The 19,661-nt window shown below is 45.4% G+C and overlaps 1 protein-coding gene across 2 annotated transcripts in view; it reads left to right on the top strand.

The window, feature by feature from the left end:
* Window positions 1-19,661, top strand: part of LOC120024952 (SH2 domain-containing adapter protein F-like) — a 114,597-nt gene that overhangs the window by 9,065 nt on the left and 85,871 nt on the right. For both annotated transcript variants that reach the window (XM_038969339.1, XM_038969340.1), the window contains exon 2: window positions 13,348-13,489. In XM_038969339.1, coding sequence (XP_038825267.1) covers window positions 13,348-13,489 — 142 coding nt within the window. The remainder of the gene's footprint in view (window positions 1-13,347; window positions 13,490-19,661) is intronic.

The following is a 19,661-nucleotide window of genomic DNA, read 5'->3' as shown; positions in this document are numbered from 1 at the left end:
TCGCGCTCCAGCGACTCCTGTGGCGGGCCGGGCGCAGTGCGCGCTAACCAAGGGGGCCAGGTGCACGGTGTTTCCTCCGACACATTGGTGCGGCTGGCTTCCGGGTTGGAGGCGCGCTGTGTTAAGAAGCAGTGCGGCTTGGTTGGGTTGTGCTTCGGAGGACGCATGGCTTTCGACCTTCGTCTCTCCCGAGCCCGTACGGGAGTTGTAGTGATGAGACAAGATAGTAATTACTAGCGATTGGATACCACGAAAATTGGGGAGAAAAGGGGGTAAAAAAAAGAAGGAAAAAAAAGATTATCAATAAAACATTTATTGTTATGTTTACTGGGTATGTTTCACAAGAAAATGAATACTTTCCACATTATGATAATTGATTTTTTTTTAAACGAGTTGTTGGTTGCTATGGATACGCTGCCCCACAATTACAGCTGAGCCTGGTCTAAGATGATTGCTTTGGCGCAGCATCTCCTTGTAGTCCAGTTAGAGGACTGTTGGGTAGTTATCCATCATGTTATTGTTTTCTGAAGTGTCCAAAAGGGCCATCCATTTGTTGAACTCTTCAAGGTATCCCAGCTGCCTTGGCAACTGCCACTATTGTATTCCAGCAACAGATCATGCATTTCCAGGTGGACTAGGCAGCCATGTTTTTTTTCTCTCCGAACAACAATACCCTTCTGTGGTGTTTTATGGGTGTATCATATTCTGTCCTTAACAGTTGCACAGGGAATCAGTTAGTTAGGATATGCTTTCTAAATTCTTATGACCCAGGCAGGAATCCTGGAAGAGTTCTTTAAGAGGAAGGAACCTAGAGCTCTGCTGGTGCTGGGCCAACACAGCTAACTTTAATTACACCCCACCTCAACCCACCAGGATGATGTCATTCCGCATGGGAAGATGACTACACGACAGGATCACATGGAGGAATCACATGAGGACAAACTCAGTTGTGAAATGTTGATCTGGTTAGGAAAGAGATTATGCATTGATACTGATGTGGACTGTTTGTAGAGGTTTATACAACTTTATAACGACATGAATTGACTGTTTTTGAAAGCTGAATGATGCATAGCATACCTAATTCTCAAAATACTGAGTAGCATATGGTGTATGACTAGAGGTTTACAATCTTCACCTGCTTTTAGCAGTCTTCACCTGCTTTTAGCGGTTAGAGCGTTGGGCCAGTAACCAAGAAGTCGCTGGTTCGAATAGCCAAGCTCACAAGGTGAAAAATCTGTCGACGTTCCCTTGAGCCAGGAACTTAACCCTAATTTGTTCCAGTACTTCTATGGCTAACCCTGTAAAACAACACATTTCACTGCACCTATCTGTTGTAAGTCACAATAAAACATCTTGTTGAGACGGGATGACATGTTAACCAATTTAATACAATGGCAAAGTTTTAATGAATTACACCCCCCCCCCACAAATTTTTTTTTAAATTTAACTAGGAAAGTCAGTTAAGAACAAATTCTTATTTACAATGACGGCCTGCCGGGGAATAGTGGGTTAACTGCCTTGTTCAGGGGCAGAGCAAAATATTTAACAACATTTTGGTTACTGGCCCAACGCTCTAACCACTAGGCTCCCTGCATTAAGACATTCCCCTTCTCTTGTTTTCCTAAAGAGGGTAACTGTAGCTGTTCCACTGTGTATTTCTCTAGGTTTTCAGCTGTATAACCTGCATGGTTCATGTGAACCCAACAGGTCACATAATGCCTGGCCCTGTATGCAGGCAGTTATTGGCCACTGTAGTCAGGAGAGTTGTCTGTGGACACATGGCACTGTTTTGTTTAATGACGCAGTGTAGTAGAGCCTGTAAGGGAAGCCCTGGTTGGTGAGCACAACGTCAGACACTGATTTTAAAGGAACCAAATTGAGCCCTGCGGTTTCATTCCATCTAGGGCACGTACAGAAAGCCTGTGTGAAGCACTGGTATCTTTAACTGCCCCACTGGTGGCTAACAGTAGGGCGGCCCTTAACCTTAACTCCGAGTACACCAAACACTGCTGATCTTCCCATGTAGTTGGCCATATTTGACCTATGCTGGGTTTTCTGTGTGTAGAGCATAGACATTATCCCATGGTGTTTTAGATGTAGTGTAGAGGGAAGTTAAGCTGCACTGTTTCTCTATTTACTATCCGGGAGGTAGAGTGGAGCTCTTTAAGGTCTGTGCCCTTCACAGTGGAGCTGACCTATGACCTGTGCTCACAGACAGGTGCTGAGGCTGGAGTGTGTGTGTGTGTGTGTGTGTATCTGCCAGTGGGGTCTAGCCAAACCTCTCATTATAGACTGGATGGGCACTGATGTCTCTCCTGGGCTTCGTAGGACACAGATCTTGTTAGGGGTAAGGTTAGAGAGTTTGCCCTGCTGTTTTCCCATCCGTAATATCCTATAGTTACTACTGTTTGACATGTAACATTGTTTTATTACTCTGTCTCTAGGTGTAGGCCTAATCTAGTTCAGCCACCATATAAATTGCTTGGTGCAGTGATTGGACCAAAGGTAAAGCAACCAGTCCACTGACTGTCTGCTTTTGTTTGGTGGAAAATAAGGAACAAGAGGGTTGCTCCAGGATTAAGGAAGTGCTCCCTTCCTGACGGGAAGTGTTTACAACTTGGTGACATTCCCTTTTGACTGGGGCTGGGCAAGTCTCCGCTAGCTCGCCACTCTCAAACAGTCTGGGAATGTTGACTCTGCTCTCGCATCTGTGCTACAATATAACCAGGCAGGGTTAATATTTCCTCATGTTGCAGCTTGAGAAAACTGTACTGGCAAGGGGTTTGTGATTGTGACATTGTACTGTCAATACAAAGCTGTGGTGTCGTGTTCTGTTAGGGACCTCCTAGTCAGGTCAGGCTGCAGTGAAGTCCGTGTAAAGACTCCTTCCCTCTCTCCCCTCTCCTGCTATGGGAGGTGGAAAGCCCCGTAGCGATGGCAGGGTGACAGACTCCACCCTGCCTGCCTGCAAGTTCTATTGACCGTCTCCGAGCTGTTGGGTTTGACGTGCCGCGTTCTCTGTACACGCTCACCACACAAAGGCTATCTGAGGCCACGTCGCTTCCGACCGCAATCAAGTCATCCTCGTCACATCAAACTTCCCTGCTTTGTTTATGTACAGCTGGCTCCTGGGCCTGCCTCGTTTTGTTTTCCCTACTCTATATAAATCACACACCCAAATCAAAAGGTCATGCCCACTGGATTCACATTGTTGTTTTTATGTCAAGCGTTACTTTTTGTAGTTATGTCATTTTTCTCCTGTCCTTCCCTAGCATAGCAAACCACAATTTACCAAAGGCTGTTTCTTGCAAACAAAACTACTGTAAGTGTGTGTGTGTGCCTCAGCCTTTTATGCCTCTAGTGGACCAACAACGGGCCCATTCCTCCACACAACTTAACCACTACTCCCTCTTCCTTAAATTCAAAGAGTCATAAATCTATTTCAGAGGGAAAGAGAGCAGAGAAAGGAAATTGGATTTTGTCAAGCGTATCCTCAAGTGTTAATCTTGAATATCTGTTGAATATGAAGAGTGCCTGAATGTGGGCCAGCCACCCTCCAGCCGATGTCCTCCGTGTGCTATAAGGGCTCTCTGGGGAGAAGGTGAGACTTAGTCACACTTGAATGCACAGAGAACTGAAAGAGTTGAAAAGAGACATTCTTTCATAGAAAGGGATGATCGGCTAAAAAAGGGAATAAAATAGGGGATCGTACAGAAAAGGTAGAGTACAGCAGGTATTCCTGTGAGACTAGGAGGATGGTGAAGCATTGTGCTTGGGTTTCTGGCCTGACGTTAGGTGATATTACATTCAAAGTAGAGAAGCACCTGTTCAGGCCCAGTAAGCTCAAATGAAATGAAAATGGGTCATTTATTTATTATTATTTTTAAGGCTCAGCCTCAAGTGAGTAGCCTGCTGCTCTGCTGTCCAAAGTGCTTTCCTGTTCATGCCGCGTGCCTCTTGGCTTTGTGTCACTCGGGTTTCTAGAACCTTGGAATGAGAATAGAAAGTGCTTTAAAAAAAAACGAATACAGAAGAAGTTTGTGCAGCAGCTCCCTGGTAACATTTTGAGGACCCACATGCCATTTGTCAGAGAAACGACTTGCGACCTTGACTCTCACTTCAGGGATAAAGAGAAAAAACATAAAGCTGATACTGTGGCAGACTGTCAGTGTAACATTCTTTTGTCACTAACTTTCAACTGCATTGGTAAAACATCCTCACAAATGTAGAATGCATTGTTCATAGCAGGAAAATCCTGTTTTTTCTGAAGGGATCATCAGCGTGACATGCCATGAAAGTACAAATCTTCAGTATAATTATATTATCATGAGCGCATCATCCCTCCGCTGATGATCAATATGATTTACAGTGTGACTGTAGTGTGGCTGTCCTTCCTGTGTGTGGGAAAACATGACTCCTGTGAGGTCTGAATAGCCCTGCCTGCTGCATAACCTACAGCGGTGCGATGTACCTCTTTTATCTCAAGGAGAAGTATCAAGTGCTGTTCTCTTTTCTCCCATTTTTATAATGCAGCTCTGATGTTTTTCTCGCTGTGACACTGACCCGTGTTGCAGGGTATCAGTGTCACTGTCCGTGCGTCTGGAAGTGTTCCCATGCAAAGTATATGATCAATGACGCACTAAACCACTTCTCCATGTGCCAAAAGAGCGGGCTTTTCCCGGCTGGCGTGTGAAAAGCCACCCCACATGTGCAGCAGCCCAGAGATCTACAGAAGCCTGCTTTATGTGGTCTGAATCTTTAACGAGACCTAATAAATAGGTTAACATGAAAAAGTGTGAGCTGTGCTTTGAACAACACAGATGTCTGACTGGGGGAAAGACGGAGAGACACGCGAGAATGATGGCTGAACACATTGGAGTGCAAAGAAGGGAGATGCTGGAACGGATCCCCTCGCCACAGGGAGCATGCTGGTTGAAGTAGCATGTGCTGCACTCTTTCCTAAATCCTCCTCTCCCTTTAAAGCAAGTCATCTATGACTGGGGAAATGCATGTTTGGGCGATGTTGCGGAGAATTGAGGTCTAAATATGTTTTCTTTTGTACCCAGTGTCACCACATGTACTAATTATCTATAATCTGAACAGCAGAATAGGTTCTTGAACGCTTTGTGTGCTTTTCTCTAAATTGTTTCTCTACAGGTCTTCTCTAGCCATTAATATTTGTCTCTTTTTTTCAGTCTTTCCTAATCGAGCAACATGCTTTAACCTCGGAACATTCAGTTTGAGAGTGCTTTAATAAGGCTAAAAGCAAAGCTGACAAATTAATTCAGCTGCAAGAAGACAAACATGATTTCGCTTTACTTATGAGAAGTACTCTCCTCCACTTAGCGTTGCTCTAGCTTCTATTGCTTGTGACTGATTGAAAACAATGGGCGCTCATGGAAAACATCCATTTGATTAGCTAGCAGCTATCTTCCCTGGCTCTTAAGTAGGCATTCAGGGCTGGCGTTGCCACGTCCTTGTTGAGGCCCATAGAGCCACATGCTGATTCTCAGGTCAACAACCCTGGTCTATTAGGAGATGTCGTAATAAAGTTTCATTAACGTCTAGATTGTGGGAAAGCTCCATCTATACAGTCTTTTCACTCGTTTGAGAGGAATATAGCCCCCAGGTGGAATCATGCTTCTCAATCAGGTTCCATTGAGTCCTAACCAGATTTCCTCTCCCATCTGTGAATCATACAAGTATCTTATTGATAGTGGCTGTATTGTGTCAACAACAGAGGTTGCAATTGGTTCTGCTTTAGTAAATTGCCTTGTGGCAATGTTTGATGCCAAGCTGTTAGCTTCAGATGACTGGAACTGAGCTGAGTGCATGTATCCTGTATTTCTAGTTGAAGATAAGTTGGAGCAGTCAGCATTCAGCAATAGGCAGTGTGATGTTATCTGTTGTTAAATTTCCCTTTTTAAATTAATATTTGTCTAAACAGGAGTGTAAACATATGCTGGAGCGTAAACAGTTCTGCAGTTCTGATATCATGTTTTCAAACTTAAGAACAAAAGAGTTATGGCAGCAAAAAAGAGCCCTTTGAAACGCCCTAATTCAATCAAGCAGCTAAGCCCTGAGTTGTATTAGGTTATCAGTGGCTCAAATCCTCTGTGGCGTGGAGACATAAATCACAAATGCCAGTCCCTTTTCTCCCCCTCCTCCTCCCCCCTCCTTCTCTAGAATGTCGACTCTTGTGGTGGTCTGGTAGGGGGGGAGGTGGGGGAGGCTTCAGCCCCCAGTAGCTCTGACATCCCTCATCCTTTCTCGACCAGCTGTGACATTTGTCACATTTCCGTGTAACGTCGCCACATTACATGACTGTCACCGGTCCTTCAGGTGGCTACTCAGATGGCTGGCAGCGGCGCTGGCTGTCATATTAGACACGCACGCACACACATGACTATCTGATGCATCCAAAGGTAGTTTACTTTTGTTATTATTTGTTTTTTAGTGTTTATAGCGAGGAGTTGGATTTTGCTTATGAAATGTCAATGACGGAATGGCATAGTTAACTCAATAGAGTTTGGATGTGGGGGGGAAGCTATACATTGGTGCAGCATACTGCCAAAACCCTATCATCCTATACGATGACCACAAACTAAGACTTTAATGTTCTCCCTTTTATGGCCCCAGATGCTCTATATGATAATTGCCTGTTAGATCCACTTGGTCTGCATGTGATGGTGTGGGAGAAAGAATATTGGTCTATTTTCCTAGTTCTGACGTCCTACAATCTAAGCTAGATGCCCTCAATCTCACACAAATGATCAAGGAACCTACCAGGTGCAACCCCAAATCCATAAACATGGGCACCCTCATAGATATCATCCTAACCAACCTGCCCTCCAAATACACCTCTGCTGTTTTCAACCAGGATCTCAGCGATCGCTGCCTCATTGCCTGCGTCCGTTATGGGTCCGCGGTCAAACGACCACCCCTCATCACTGTCAAACACTTCTGCGAGCAGGCCTTTCTAATCGACCTGGTCCGGTTATCCTGGAAGGATATTGACCTCATCCTGTCAGTAGAGGATGCCTGGTTGTTCTTTAAAGTGCTTTCCTCACCATCTTAAATAAGCATGCCCCTTTTAAAAAATGTAGAACTAAGAACAGATATAGCCCTTGGTTCACTTCAGACTTGACAGCCCTTGACCAGCACAAAAACACCCTGTGGCGTACTGCACTAGCTTTGAATAGTCCCCGCGATATGCAACTTTTCAGGGAAGTCAGGAACCAATACGCACAGTCAGTTAGGAAAGCAAACGCTAGCTTTTTCAAACAGAAATGTGCATCCTGCAGCACTAATTCCCAAAAGTTTTGGGACATTGTAAAGTCCATGGAGAATAAGATTACCTCCTACCAGCTGCCTACTGCACTGAAACTAGGAAACACTGTCACCACTGATAAATCCACGATAATCGAGAATTTCAATAAGCATTTCTCTACGGCTGGCCATGCTTTGCACCTGGTTACCCCAACCCCGGCCAACAGCTCTCTATCCCCACAGCAACTGGCCCAGGCTTCTCCTTCACCCAAATCCAGACAGCTGATGTTTTGAAAGAGCTGCAAAATCTGGATCACTACAAATCAGCTGGGCTAGATAATCTGTACCCACTCTTCATAAAATTATCGGCCGCCATTGTTGCAACCCCTATTACTAGTTTGTTCAACCTCTCTTTCGTATCGTCTGAGATTCCTAAAGATTGGAAAGCGGCCGCGGTCATCCCCCTCTTCAAAGGGGGAGACACTCTAGACCCAAACTGTTACAGACCTATATCCATCCTGCCCTGCCTTTCTAAAGTCTTCGAAAGCCAAGTGAACAAACAGATCACCGACCGTTTCAAATCCCACCGTACCTTCTCCGCTATAAAATCTGGTTCTCGTGCTGGTCATGGGTGCACCTCAGCCACGCTCAAGGTCCTAAATGATATCATAACCGCCATCGATAAAAGACCGTACTGTGCAGCCGTCTTCATCAACCTGGCCAAGACTTTCGACTCTGTCAATCACCGTATTCTTATCAGCAGACTCAACAGCTTTGGTTTCTCTAATGACTGCCTCGCCTGGTTCACTAACTACTTCTCAGATAGAGTTCAGTGTGTCAAATCGGAGGGCCTGTTGTCCGGACCTCTGGCAATCTCTATGGGGGTGCCACAGGGTTCAATTCTCGGGCCGACTCTTTTCTCTGTATATATCAATGATGTTGCTCTTGCTGCGGGAGATTCTTTGATCCACCTCTACGCAGACGACACCATTCTGTATACATCTGGCCCTTCTTTGGACACTGTGTTAACAAACCTCCAAACGAGCTTCAACGCCATACAACACTCCTTCCGTGGCCTCCAACTGCTCTTAAATGCAAGTAAAACGAAATGCATGCTCTTCAACCGATTGCTGACCGCACCCGCCCACCCGACTAGCATCACTACTCTGGATGCTTCTGACTTAGAATATGTGTACAACTTTAAATACCTGGGTGTCTGGCTAGACTGTAAACTCTCCTTCTAGACTCACATTAAGCATCTCCAATCCAAAGTTAAATCTAGAATCGGCTTCCTATTTCGCAAGAAAGCCTCCTTCACTCATGCTGCCAAACATACCCTCGTAAAACTGACTATCCTACCGATCCTTGACTTCGGCGATGTCATTTACAAAATAGCCTCCAACACTCTACTCAGCAAATTGGATGCAGTCTATCACAGTGCCATCCATTTTGTCACCAAAGCCCCATATACTACCCACCACTGCGACCTGTATGCTCTCGTTGGATGGTCCTCGCTACATAATAGTCGCCAAATCCACTGGCTCAATGTCATCTATAAGTCTTTGCTAGGTAAAGCTCCACCTTATCTCAGCTCAATGGTCACCATAGCAACACCCACCCGTAGCACGCGCTTCAGCAGGTATATTTCACTGATCATCCCCAAAGTCAACACCTACTTTGGCCGCCTGTCCTTCCAGTTCTCTGCTGCCAATGACTGGAACGAATTTCAAAAATCCCTGAAGTTGGAGACTTCTCCCTCACTAACTTAAGCGTCAGCTGTCAGAGCAGCTTACCGATCGCTGCAGCTGTACACAGCCCATCTGTAAATAGCCCATCCAACTACCTACCTCATCCCTATATTTGTTTTTGTTTTTCTGCTCTTTTGCACACCAGTATTTCTACTTGCACATCCTCATCTGCGCATATCTCACTCCAGTGTAAATTGCTAAATTGTAATTACTTCGCCACTATTGGCATATTTATTGCCTTACCTCCTTACTTCATTTGCACACACTGTATACAGATTGTTCTATTGTGTTATTGACTGTACTTTTTTTTCTTCTTCCCATGTGCAACTCTGTGTTGTTTTTGTCGCACTGCTTTGCTTTATCTTGGCCAGGTCGCAGTTGTAAATGAGAACTTGTTCTCAACTGGCCTACCTGGTTAAATAAATAAATAATGGAGGACTGCAGCCCAATTGAATTGTAATCCTAGAAGCTCTCTCTCTGCTAACTGTGTGGAATGCCAAGTGGCAGGTGCCTGTTACACTCTCTCTCCTAAGATAATGCTCTCACTAGGCTCACACTGATTCGAAATAGATTTCATTCCTTGAGAGCTGCAATGTATTTTAAGCAGTGTGGGGCTATTTCTCCTACTATGACTGACTGGCTATCTAAGCAGCTGCAGGTGTAAGACCTGGTGAACCTGGTAGCTCAGCACGACACCAGGCTGGGAGTCATTAAGTATGTTCTGTCTGTGCTGCTGCAGTGTAGTGATATGCCCTGACTGCTTCCAGGGGGGGCGAGATGTCATAAGTCTACAAGGTTGCTTTGTTAGGTTACTCACAGCTTACATCTCTGCTTAGAAAAGCTCACATACAGTATAGAACTCTATATAGAAGCACTGCAGTATTGCACTCACTGTGGGTGAATTTGACTTTCATGTGGTGGCTTGACTGTGGTCCTGACATACCCTGACATGCCAGCAGACAGATGGTGGGTCCCCAGGCAAGCAGGCCGCCAGGGAGGGTTGGAGGCGGGCGGGCTGGCAGAGAGGCAGGCAGGGAAACTGGTAGGCAGGGAGGCCCCGGGAAGCAGGCAGGCAGGCAGAGCCTCGTCTCTGATGGTCCCCTCTCTCCATGTTCCCTTACTCCTCCAGCTGGGTAGCATTAGTGCAGTGTGGCGGGACCATTACAGAGAAGGGGTAACTCCCAAAAACACTCAGACTAATTGAACCCCTCCTCCCAAATACTTTTTAGATGTGGCCCAAGGCAGGCAAAGTCAACACCCAAGTAGTGTGGTAACTGCCAACTTTTACTTTCATTTGCACTGAGTTGTTTGCTTGTTTCCCCTAAATACATTTTTACTGAATAATGGATATGGAACTGTAAGATTGATGTGGAGAAATATCAAATGGAATGTAGTGTGCCCATTCCATTGCTTCTTTTCTATGTTTTTTTTAAGGCTGTTTCTTGGCATCTTAGGCAGAGAAATCGCTGTCGACACAAATTAAAATCTCTGGGGAAAAAATAGTTCTAAAATATGAAAATCTGGTGGGGTAGCTAGTACTAAGGGATAAGGAGAGGTGGTGGGAGGCAGGACGCTGCCATCCAGAACCAGCCTCAGTATCAACCTCAGCTTCAGGCTCCAGAGGACAAGCAGAATGGCTCTCCTCTCTCCCTCAGCAGCAGCAACATTACCACGTGCTAAAAAGAGCTTTCATCGGCTCACTGAAAAATGATTTGAGCGAATAAGACCAGTCACAGGGCTAAATATACAGTATGTCTGGCTTGATTGCAATGTTCTTTTCCACTTCGTTTAATACATAAATCTTTTTTGGTCCCTGCTGTTTGATGACAGGACCACACAATCCAATATAATGTTTGTGGGCACGGCGGCCATCCGTCGTTAAGCTAGCTACAGCTTTGTGGCAGTACACTAACAAGGGAAAGGTGTAGAATGAGGACGTAGAGTAGAACTGTCCTACTGACAGGTATCGTGCCCTCTGAGGAGGGCACTGACATGAGTCGTTGAATATCTACTTCCATATACACTGAGGTATAGTAAGTATGGGGTTGAAGGCATGCCAGTCATAAGGCATAGTTTACTTTAATTACTAAACCAGGCTTTCTCTGCTTGGTTTTACACGTGGACAAACAGACGGCTCCTGGCATACACTGCTGCCTGCCCTACAGAGGCAGCTTAATGCACTGAGGTTCTCTCTCTTGCTCTCTCCCACATGGAATGTGTTCATTCAGACTGGGCTGGCTGTAAGTACACTCTCCCCTGTTTTGGTCAGGATTACTTAGTATCTGGTTTGGGCTGTGCTACTGTATTCATATGGACACAGACCGAAGGTGGTATATAGTGTGAAGTGGATAAAGATACTCCATGTGACGGAAACATGCCATTTGTAACCGTTGAATACTTCAGTGTCAGGGACAGGAACATCTGTAACCTGACTGGCTGAATTGAAGTTGTGCGGGAGATGTATTATATTTGTGGTAGAAAAACATTGGATGCATTTCCTCTTAATATCACAGAAGAAAAACAGAGGAGGAACCCATAATTACGCTGTGGCAAACTAGTCCTACTTATGTTATGTCCCGAAAACGGATGGAAAAGCAGGAGGCAGGCCATTGGTGTATACCACACTTTAGCCAGTATGACACACATTTAAGGGTCTTTTTTAAACCTGTCTAGTGACTAATCTACTGATTTGTGTAGGTGATCTGTTGGAGCATATGCCGCCTTCCTCCTATAAATCATCCGCTCCTCTTACCCTACGCAGCGTTGCATCATCCAAGGTGAACTTTTCACTCTTTAATGCGTTGCACTTTGAAAGGTTTCAGTTTTGTATATCGTATCTTGTTCAGTAAAATCAAAACTGGATCAGAAGGGGAAGGACGGTGCTTTCCCAGGTGTTGTCAAAACCTGGAGTTGGGGAAATGCTTTAGATATGGATCGTACTGTACTGGATTCCTCAATTCCCCTTAAAGTCCCCACCTGGGAGGCTTGGCAGGTGTCTTCCCCTGCAGGCTGTATTTCTGAGAAGGGTGTGGAGGAAGGGCTGTGGTTGTGTTTAAGGACAGTTGGTTTTTTGGCGGTACAGCCATGGCATGCATTAGTCTAGTTCACCCTAGGATTGCCCAGCTCTGTCCACTAGATGACTGAAGAGCTTATTTAGAATGAAAACCAACCCCTTCCTGCTAATGTATGACTCATGGGGTGTAGTGCCAATCGACTCCTTTCCTGTTAGTGCGTGTGTGTGCTTGACTGCGTGTGTGTGTGCTTGACTGCATGTGTGTGATTGTCTGTGCAAATGTGTCCTGTGTGTGCTTGCAAATGTACAGTATGCTTGTCTGCACATTTTGTGTGTGTGTGTGTGTGTGTGTTGACTTAGTCAGGGTAGGTCTCAATTTAGTTGTTTCTCAGTTTTTGGACCCAGCCCCCCCCACTCCTCCAGTCCGTCTGTCTGCCCGCTGGGTGAACGGATTGGCACCACTATTGATTCTGAAGAGTCCCAACTGAAGATAGCCAATGTATGTTCACCTCCTGGTACTGGTAGTAGTCAGTCCAACACCTCTCTGGTCCAAACCCCCTTTGGTCTGCCTCTCTCTTTGGAGTCCCTGTCCAACATGGCAGAAGGAAGAGAACTTGAAATATTTACTTTGTTATCTGGGAGAGAATTCTGTATGTGAAGTTTTTTCTTGGGCCTCAGGAAATTGCCCTGGCAAGAGATGCTGAAACTGTGTGTGGACAGTCATTTTGATACCCTAAGAGTTGGCTGTATTTCTGGGGCTCAGGACAGGATGTCCACTTAATTGCCAGCTTCTGCAAGAAATTCTTAGTAAAGAGAGCAGGACTGCAATTAGCCATGGCTCGCTGCCAAATCCCTGTACATCTGCAGAATTGTTTCTCTTTAAGACAGTTTACCAATTGTGGGCTGTCCTCTTTTTCTCCCCGCTCTTTGAAAAGCCGGCACTGTCAGAGTGCCACGGTATAATTGGATGTAGATGGGAGCACTAAGTCTAAAGAGGAGATGGTGGAACTGAGACACACGGCGGAAGAGACTGTTATTTATGTCTCTCTCTCTCTCAATCTCTTGTCTGGGTGTTGTGACGTGTGGAGATCACATGTTCCTGCAGAGCCCAGACGGGTACTATCACTAATACGGTCACCTCCACTCCTCTCCTAAGGTTCCAGTTACATTGCAGAGGCAGGAGACGAGGAGAAAATGTAACTCCCTGGGCTCCGGAATGTGTTGTGGTTTTAAACAGAGCAGTTAAATGTATTCTAATCTTTTCTCACCTACTCTCATCCCCACCCTTCCACACTCCCTCCCTCTCTTTCTCTCCAGCTCATTATCCTGGATGACTATGCAGACCCGTTTGATGCGGAGCAGGAAGGGGGGACCCAGGCCACCACAGAGAAGGTGACCCAGGCCAGCACAGAGAACGATGGCTACATGGAGCCCTATGAGGCCCAGAAGATGATGGCAGGTAGATCAGTACTCTGTTCTCCCCTGGGCTCTTCAAACCTCGGCACATTACATTTGACATTTTAGTCATTTAGCAGACGCTCTTGTCCAGAGTGAGTAGTGAGTGCATACAATTTCGTCAGTTATCAGTTGCCACCTTCATTCGTCTTTCCAGACGTTTGGGAGATGGGACTCGTGTATCCCCCGATCAGCCGTTGAGGACTTGTGGCTTTGTAATTGGAGCACCCTGACCGGGTGCCGTCAGCCAGAGCCAGCTGAGCCCGAGGGCAGAGGCGTCACACTCTGAGGTAACATGCTAGGCAGAGCAGAGCAAAGTTAAAAAAAAATCTAAGCAGTGCAAAGCAATGCTACCCGCTACCTCTTACTAACTCACGCTAACTGACATCTCTGTTTGGGTTTAGTGTGGCGTTTAATATGACTGCTACCAGACCGTATTTGTTGGTCAACTGTCTGGTATCTTGGATTAGACTTCCATTCAACCTCAGCCTCTCTGTGGAATTACATGTTACATGTCTAGTAATGCATCTTAGCCTTCATCATGTCTGCATATGGAAGCTGCTTCTTTGTTGACAATTAATTAGCATGTCACTTGACCATATGTCACTTGACCTTATGTTTGTTGGCTTGCCACTAATTAACTTGGTCAGATGGCCAAGATGGCATGCTACATGACAGATGCGGTAGACCACAACATTATTTTGTGGAGAGCTGGGTATCAGAAATACAATTGAAAGCAGTTGTTTTGCTCTTAAATAGACAGAATACATTCTACTAGCAGGTAGGTAATGTGAAAACAACCTCCACAGTAAATACATGTTCAGGAAAGACAGGCCTTTAGATGTATTTTAGAGGTATTTTTTCTTTGAGCTAGTCATGTTCGGTGACAACCGTACTGCTCTGAAAGAAGACATGGATTTGAGACAACAATAGCTCTGCTAACGCTAGGATTCAGCAAAAACCCTACTCACCACAACTTTGTCAAAATGAACATGATTATGCAGTGTGCAAAGACAGAGCAACATCAACAAAGAATGAAGAAAACAAGCACAGAATTCCAAGATATTTAAAGGAGAATCTTGCGGTTAGCATATTCCCTCACTGAACATTCTGGAGCTTTGGACCAGTCACCAAGTGGTCTGTTCCATTAGGGATGTCAAGGCTCAGAAGACAAGGCGTTTTTATAAGAGATTAGAAGGTCCTGACCTCTCATGTTGCGTTCCATCTTCCTCCCCGTCCCCTCACCCGCCCTCTCTCCCCAGTGTAATGGCAGAACCACTTTACTGTGGCCATCCCTCCTCTCTTCTGCTCCATACCTTGACGACAAGCTAGGACTTAATGGCCCTCCTGACAACCTCTCATCTTCATCAGTTTCACTGGTTTGACCTTCAACCCTGACCTTTTCTCACTGCTGAATAGTAAGGTTTAATGTGACCAGAGACTTCTGGTTTATGGTCTTTCCTACCCATGTGGATGAAGCTTAGAGGGCCGTAATGAAACCGGGTCATAACCCTGCCAGGCTTCTTCTATAAAGCCCTTATTTTTGTTGCATTTGAATTGGAAACCTTTTATTTCCAATCAACAATGTTGATAGGAATGTGGATTGCGAGCAATCAGTAATCAAGCAATCACATTGTAAGACATAACAACACAGCACGAATGAACTTTACATCTGTAGATATCTGTATGAATGTCCTCGGTGTGTAACTCATGTCTGTGTACGTCGTCAGATCTGCATCAGATTGGAGATCCTTTTGACATGCATTTACTAGTCCAACATTTACATTTTCTCACTCATCAGAAAATATCCTCCACGATTAATAAAGCTCCCTGTCTGTAAGGGTCATACAGTTTTACTGATGGCCATGTCTATTTCTGCTGTGTTCAGAGACTCATATTCCTTGTGGTTTATTCGGTTGTTTGCCAGTTCTAGTTTTGCTGTTGTTTTGACTGAGCTGTCAGGGAGCATTTGAAATGGTTCTGTGTTCTGGATTTATTCAGCCCACTTCTGCCATCCTGTTGATAACTACAGTAAACTAGCAGAGCACTGAAGGACGGATTCACTCTGATTGTTTCATCAAGCAAGTGTCAAATAGTACACTTTGATTTACACACACACACAGGATTACACTGGATGGTTGAAATGGCTGTATTGGCCCCATTCTTTGTATTCTGTCTATGGACAGTGTAATTACTATATTCCCCCTGATTGACCAATGTCCTGCCAAGGCTCTGGCACTGGCAGTGTTGAGCGTATTTGTCAGGCTAGCGTCCTACAATTCTGTGGCGGGAGAGAAAGAAGGAGAGGGAGACGAGCCACTGCCCAGATCTCTGCAGTATGGCAGTGGAGGGATTTACTGGAGTGAGGCCTGGTCAGAAATTCTCCCCTCCCTCTCTCTCTCTCTCTCTCTCTCTCCTGGTCCAGGCTGAAATAGGTTTTCCCCGGCAGTGTTACCCTCTGCATTGTTAACATCAGAGCCTGACTTTCTCTCTGTCGTCTCAGTCCACTGCTACTGGACCTCACTGATGTGCATCGACTGGCTGTAATACTCAAATCAACAACTCTCCTAGCTCTCCTATTTATGGTTTTCCGACAGAGCCCGTTTTTAATTCACACCGACCACATGTATATAGACTGTTGAAGAGCATTGGGCTTACCGCTACAGAAAAGCGACTGTAATGTTTAAACCTTCAGAGGCGTGTGAATCGTAGTTTCATATAAAATGTGTATCTAATTAATTAGAGGCACTGGATCATTGATAAATCAGACTGATTTCTATTAATATTGGTTTATTGCCCCCCCCCCCCCTCCCCTCTCTCTGCTTGTCGACTCCAGCCTCAATGCAGTCTTTGGTTTCTCCATAGATTGAATTTGTTTGTACCACTCAAACCCGGAGTCTCTTCACGCACCAGACTCACAGCCACACAGACTCACAGGAACAAACTTTTGAAGAAAAGTTTAGCTGAGATACATCTCAGAGTTATATAGTTTATTAATTCAACTTGAAAATGACAGTTTTGACACACAATTACTACAAATGGAGAAAGAGAACATAAACAATACCGTAACTGAAATCCACAGAGCATGTTTAAGCACAATTAATTAGCAATATTCATTTGCGTAACTAAGCACTAGCACTGATGTCTTTGTTAATGACATCCTGTTCGAGAGTAGTTGACTTGAGTTTAACTTTAGTTGGGTTTGAAGTTTTAGTTAGGTCTAGGCCGATTTCTCACAGGACCAGAAATGCACTCCGCTGCATGGTGCATCATGCTAGCTTTTTTCTACAGAAGAAGGACGTGACCATTGCTCAGCGCAGTCCTCGTCCCGTCCTAGATGACTATTAGGCTGTCGACTTGCCCAGTGGTAAGCGCTGTGCCATCCACCCAATTCCAGACCCCTTCTTCATCTCTGTCTGTCAGACCAATCCAGACTTCCCAGAATCCGTTTACAAATACCTGTTCCTCTTTGCCGTTTATGATCACTAGGTCTGCTCCTCTCCTCAGAAAGTCCTGTCTGCTCTCCTCCCAGTTTCTCTTCTCAGTAGAGATGTAGTACAAACTACATTTAAAACGCCTCCATCCCAGGCTTGTTCAACTCCAGTACAGGGAGCTCTGTCTGAAGACCATCTCTCTCAACCTGTAACTGGTCTTTTACGTTGGTCATGTTGATGTAGCTAGTCTCTGAAGAGTCTGTGTAGAGGAGACGCAGGGTGATATTGAGAGTAGCTTGTAGGATACACATCAACCCAAGACACAAAGCAGCCAGTCTGTATAGTCGTCTTCTCCCTGGGGTTGTAGATACCACTTGGTTGTTTTCTGCAGTTCTGGTCTTCATGTGTACATCCATTCTCATCCATTCAGAACGGCTTTTGTATGCCTCATTGAGTTCACCATCAGATTCATCATTTCCTGCACGGACAAACTCTGCCATCTCCAACTATGCCTGTTAGTCTTCTTCGCTTTGAGATACTAGTGTGTGTATGTTATGGTGTGTTTGCCCAACACTAGACCGTTCTGAATGTTCTTTTTCGATTCCTTCTTATAACCACGAGGACAGGAAACTGTCGCACCAGGAAGACCATTGCGGCCATGAGCGTGTAGTGGTTTGAATGTTTCCATGCCACCTCTGATGCTAGCTTGTGCCCTGGTTTCTGTGCTCAGTGTGTCTGCAGAAACATACTTCGATAACTCTAAGCCCTTTACATTGTATTGCTAACTTAACTCTGCTTTCATTTCAACTTTGTCTTCTATATTTTAAATGGCTATACTTCTGCTGCAGGATAAGTAGTTTTAACCTCTATTGTCTTCAACAGACGGCGGGACAAAATGTTTTGTTCATTTAATGGCCTCGTGAGTTGTTGATTGTTTAGCATTTAGGAATCAGATTGATAATTGCGTAGCACTAAACACTGAGCAAAGACATTTGTTGTTTGCCTCAAGTGATTGTTTGTTATAACCCCTGTAGGAGGGAGTGTACATTATTACAGTCCTTGTTTTCGTAGATTGTCTTTAGTTTGTGATTTCATGGGTTTTGGGTTAAATGGTGATGACTAATTCTGAAGTGGGCTAATAAGAAATAGCTGTTTGCTGGATTTGTAATGCCATAATCCTTTTGTTTGACTTGTGCGACACATACACAGTGTGAAATGTATGATGTGTGGCCTAGGATAAAGCGTAGGTTATTACACAGGCATTTTCCTAACGGTTACGCTGACAGAGGTGTGTGTGTTTGTGTAAGGTGTAATCCAGCCCTTTCCCTGGAGTCTCCCCATCTGATTTATGAACCTGCTGGAGGTGCTTGTCATGACTTACTAACCTGTAAAGTCTGATCCATAATCCTCTCTGTTTTTACTGGCTTGGCTTACAGCAGGGCCTGCGGAAGTCTGCAGAGATACTGTGTATCACATGTGTGTGCTTGTGCGTGTGCTCGTGTGTGCTCGTGTGTGAGTGTATGGGCAAGCCGTGCAGCAGACCCCACAGTCCCACGCATGTGCACACACACACACACACACACACACACACACACACACACACACACACACACACACACACACACACACACACGTTCTAAGCTATCAGCTGGGCCATTCTTCACGTGCACCACCACCAGCTAATTACAGATGGGGCTGCCGGAAGACGGAATAATCAAATTTTGCGGATTCTCTTTTCCTCTCCTTTCCTCTCTCCTTTCCTCTCTCCTTTCCTCTCTGTTATATTGTTGTATTTGTTGAGACTTGCAGTCAGGGCCATGCAGACAGAGAGGGCTGTGTGTATACTGCAGGGCTGTACTCTTCAGGCCATTTCTCAACGACTCCAGTAATAGACGTGACACTCCCTGAGTGTGTGGACACACACACTCACACACACACTCTCACACACAGGGGCCCATCCTTCCCAGCCCAATCCGGCAGCCATATGAGATTTTTCCCACAGTGTGTGGGAGGCGTTGTGCAAACAACCGGCATGACTGGGCTGTGATGAGCAAACACAGGCAGCCGTGTCCAGTACCCACCACCACCCTGAACCCTGGGCTGCTACAGGGCCAAGCCACATCACCTCAGGTGAGGGGAAAACAAGCCCCTGGGCCTAAGGACCATGACAGAACTGTTCCCGCAGGTGTGGAATAGTTTGAGTCTCTGTGGTGAATTTACAACACACTGTGACAACCAAAGCAGCCTCACTGTACAGTGTGTCTTTCCGGATCATTTCATCCTCACTTCCCAGTCATACCCACCTAGTTATCTAGTGGACATTAACCCATGAGTACAGCAGAAACCTTGGCTTTTTCCACCATCCTAGCTGACTCATGGGAGAGGATCTGCAGTACCTGCTTTCACCTACTGCTCATAAAGCTCCAACTGGAACATGCTCAAATCACTCACTCAGTGCTGCTGGGAAAAGTTTCCTAATGCTGGCACTAGAGCATCCCATGACAACCAGATGTGTTGTGGTTCCTACTGTGGGATATTAATCCAATTACTCACCACACACACACACTATGGCGTGGCTCACTACTACCCACTCAGCTCTATGGAGGAGGTTGTTTTACAGCCAGAGATATTGCTGGCATGGCTATATGTCAGATTGGGATACCTGCACATTGCTGGGTGTTTCCCCACAGTACATCCCTACCTGTGGCTTTATTTATTGGGCCTCTTACAGGGGAGAGAAAG

The sequence above is a fragment of the Salvelinus namaycush genome, chromosome 30, assembly GCF_016432855.1.
Source record: "Salvelinus namaycush isolate Seneca chromosome 30, SaNama_1.0, whole genome shotgun sequence".
Classification (NCBI taxonomy): domain Eukaryota; kingdom Metazoa; phylum Chordata; class Actinopteri; order Salmoniformes; family Salmonidae; genus Salvelinus; species Salvelinus namaycush.
Note: the sequence above shows the minus strand (reverse complement) of the source record. Positions and strands in the feature narration are given on the sequence as shown.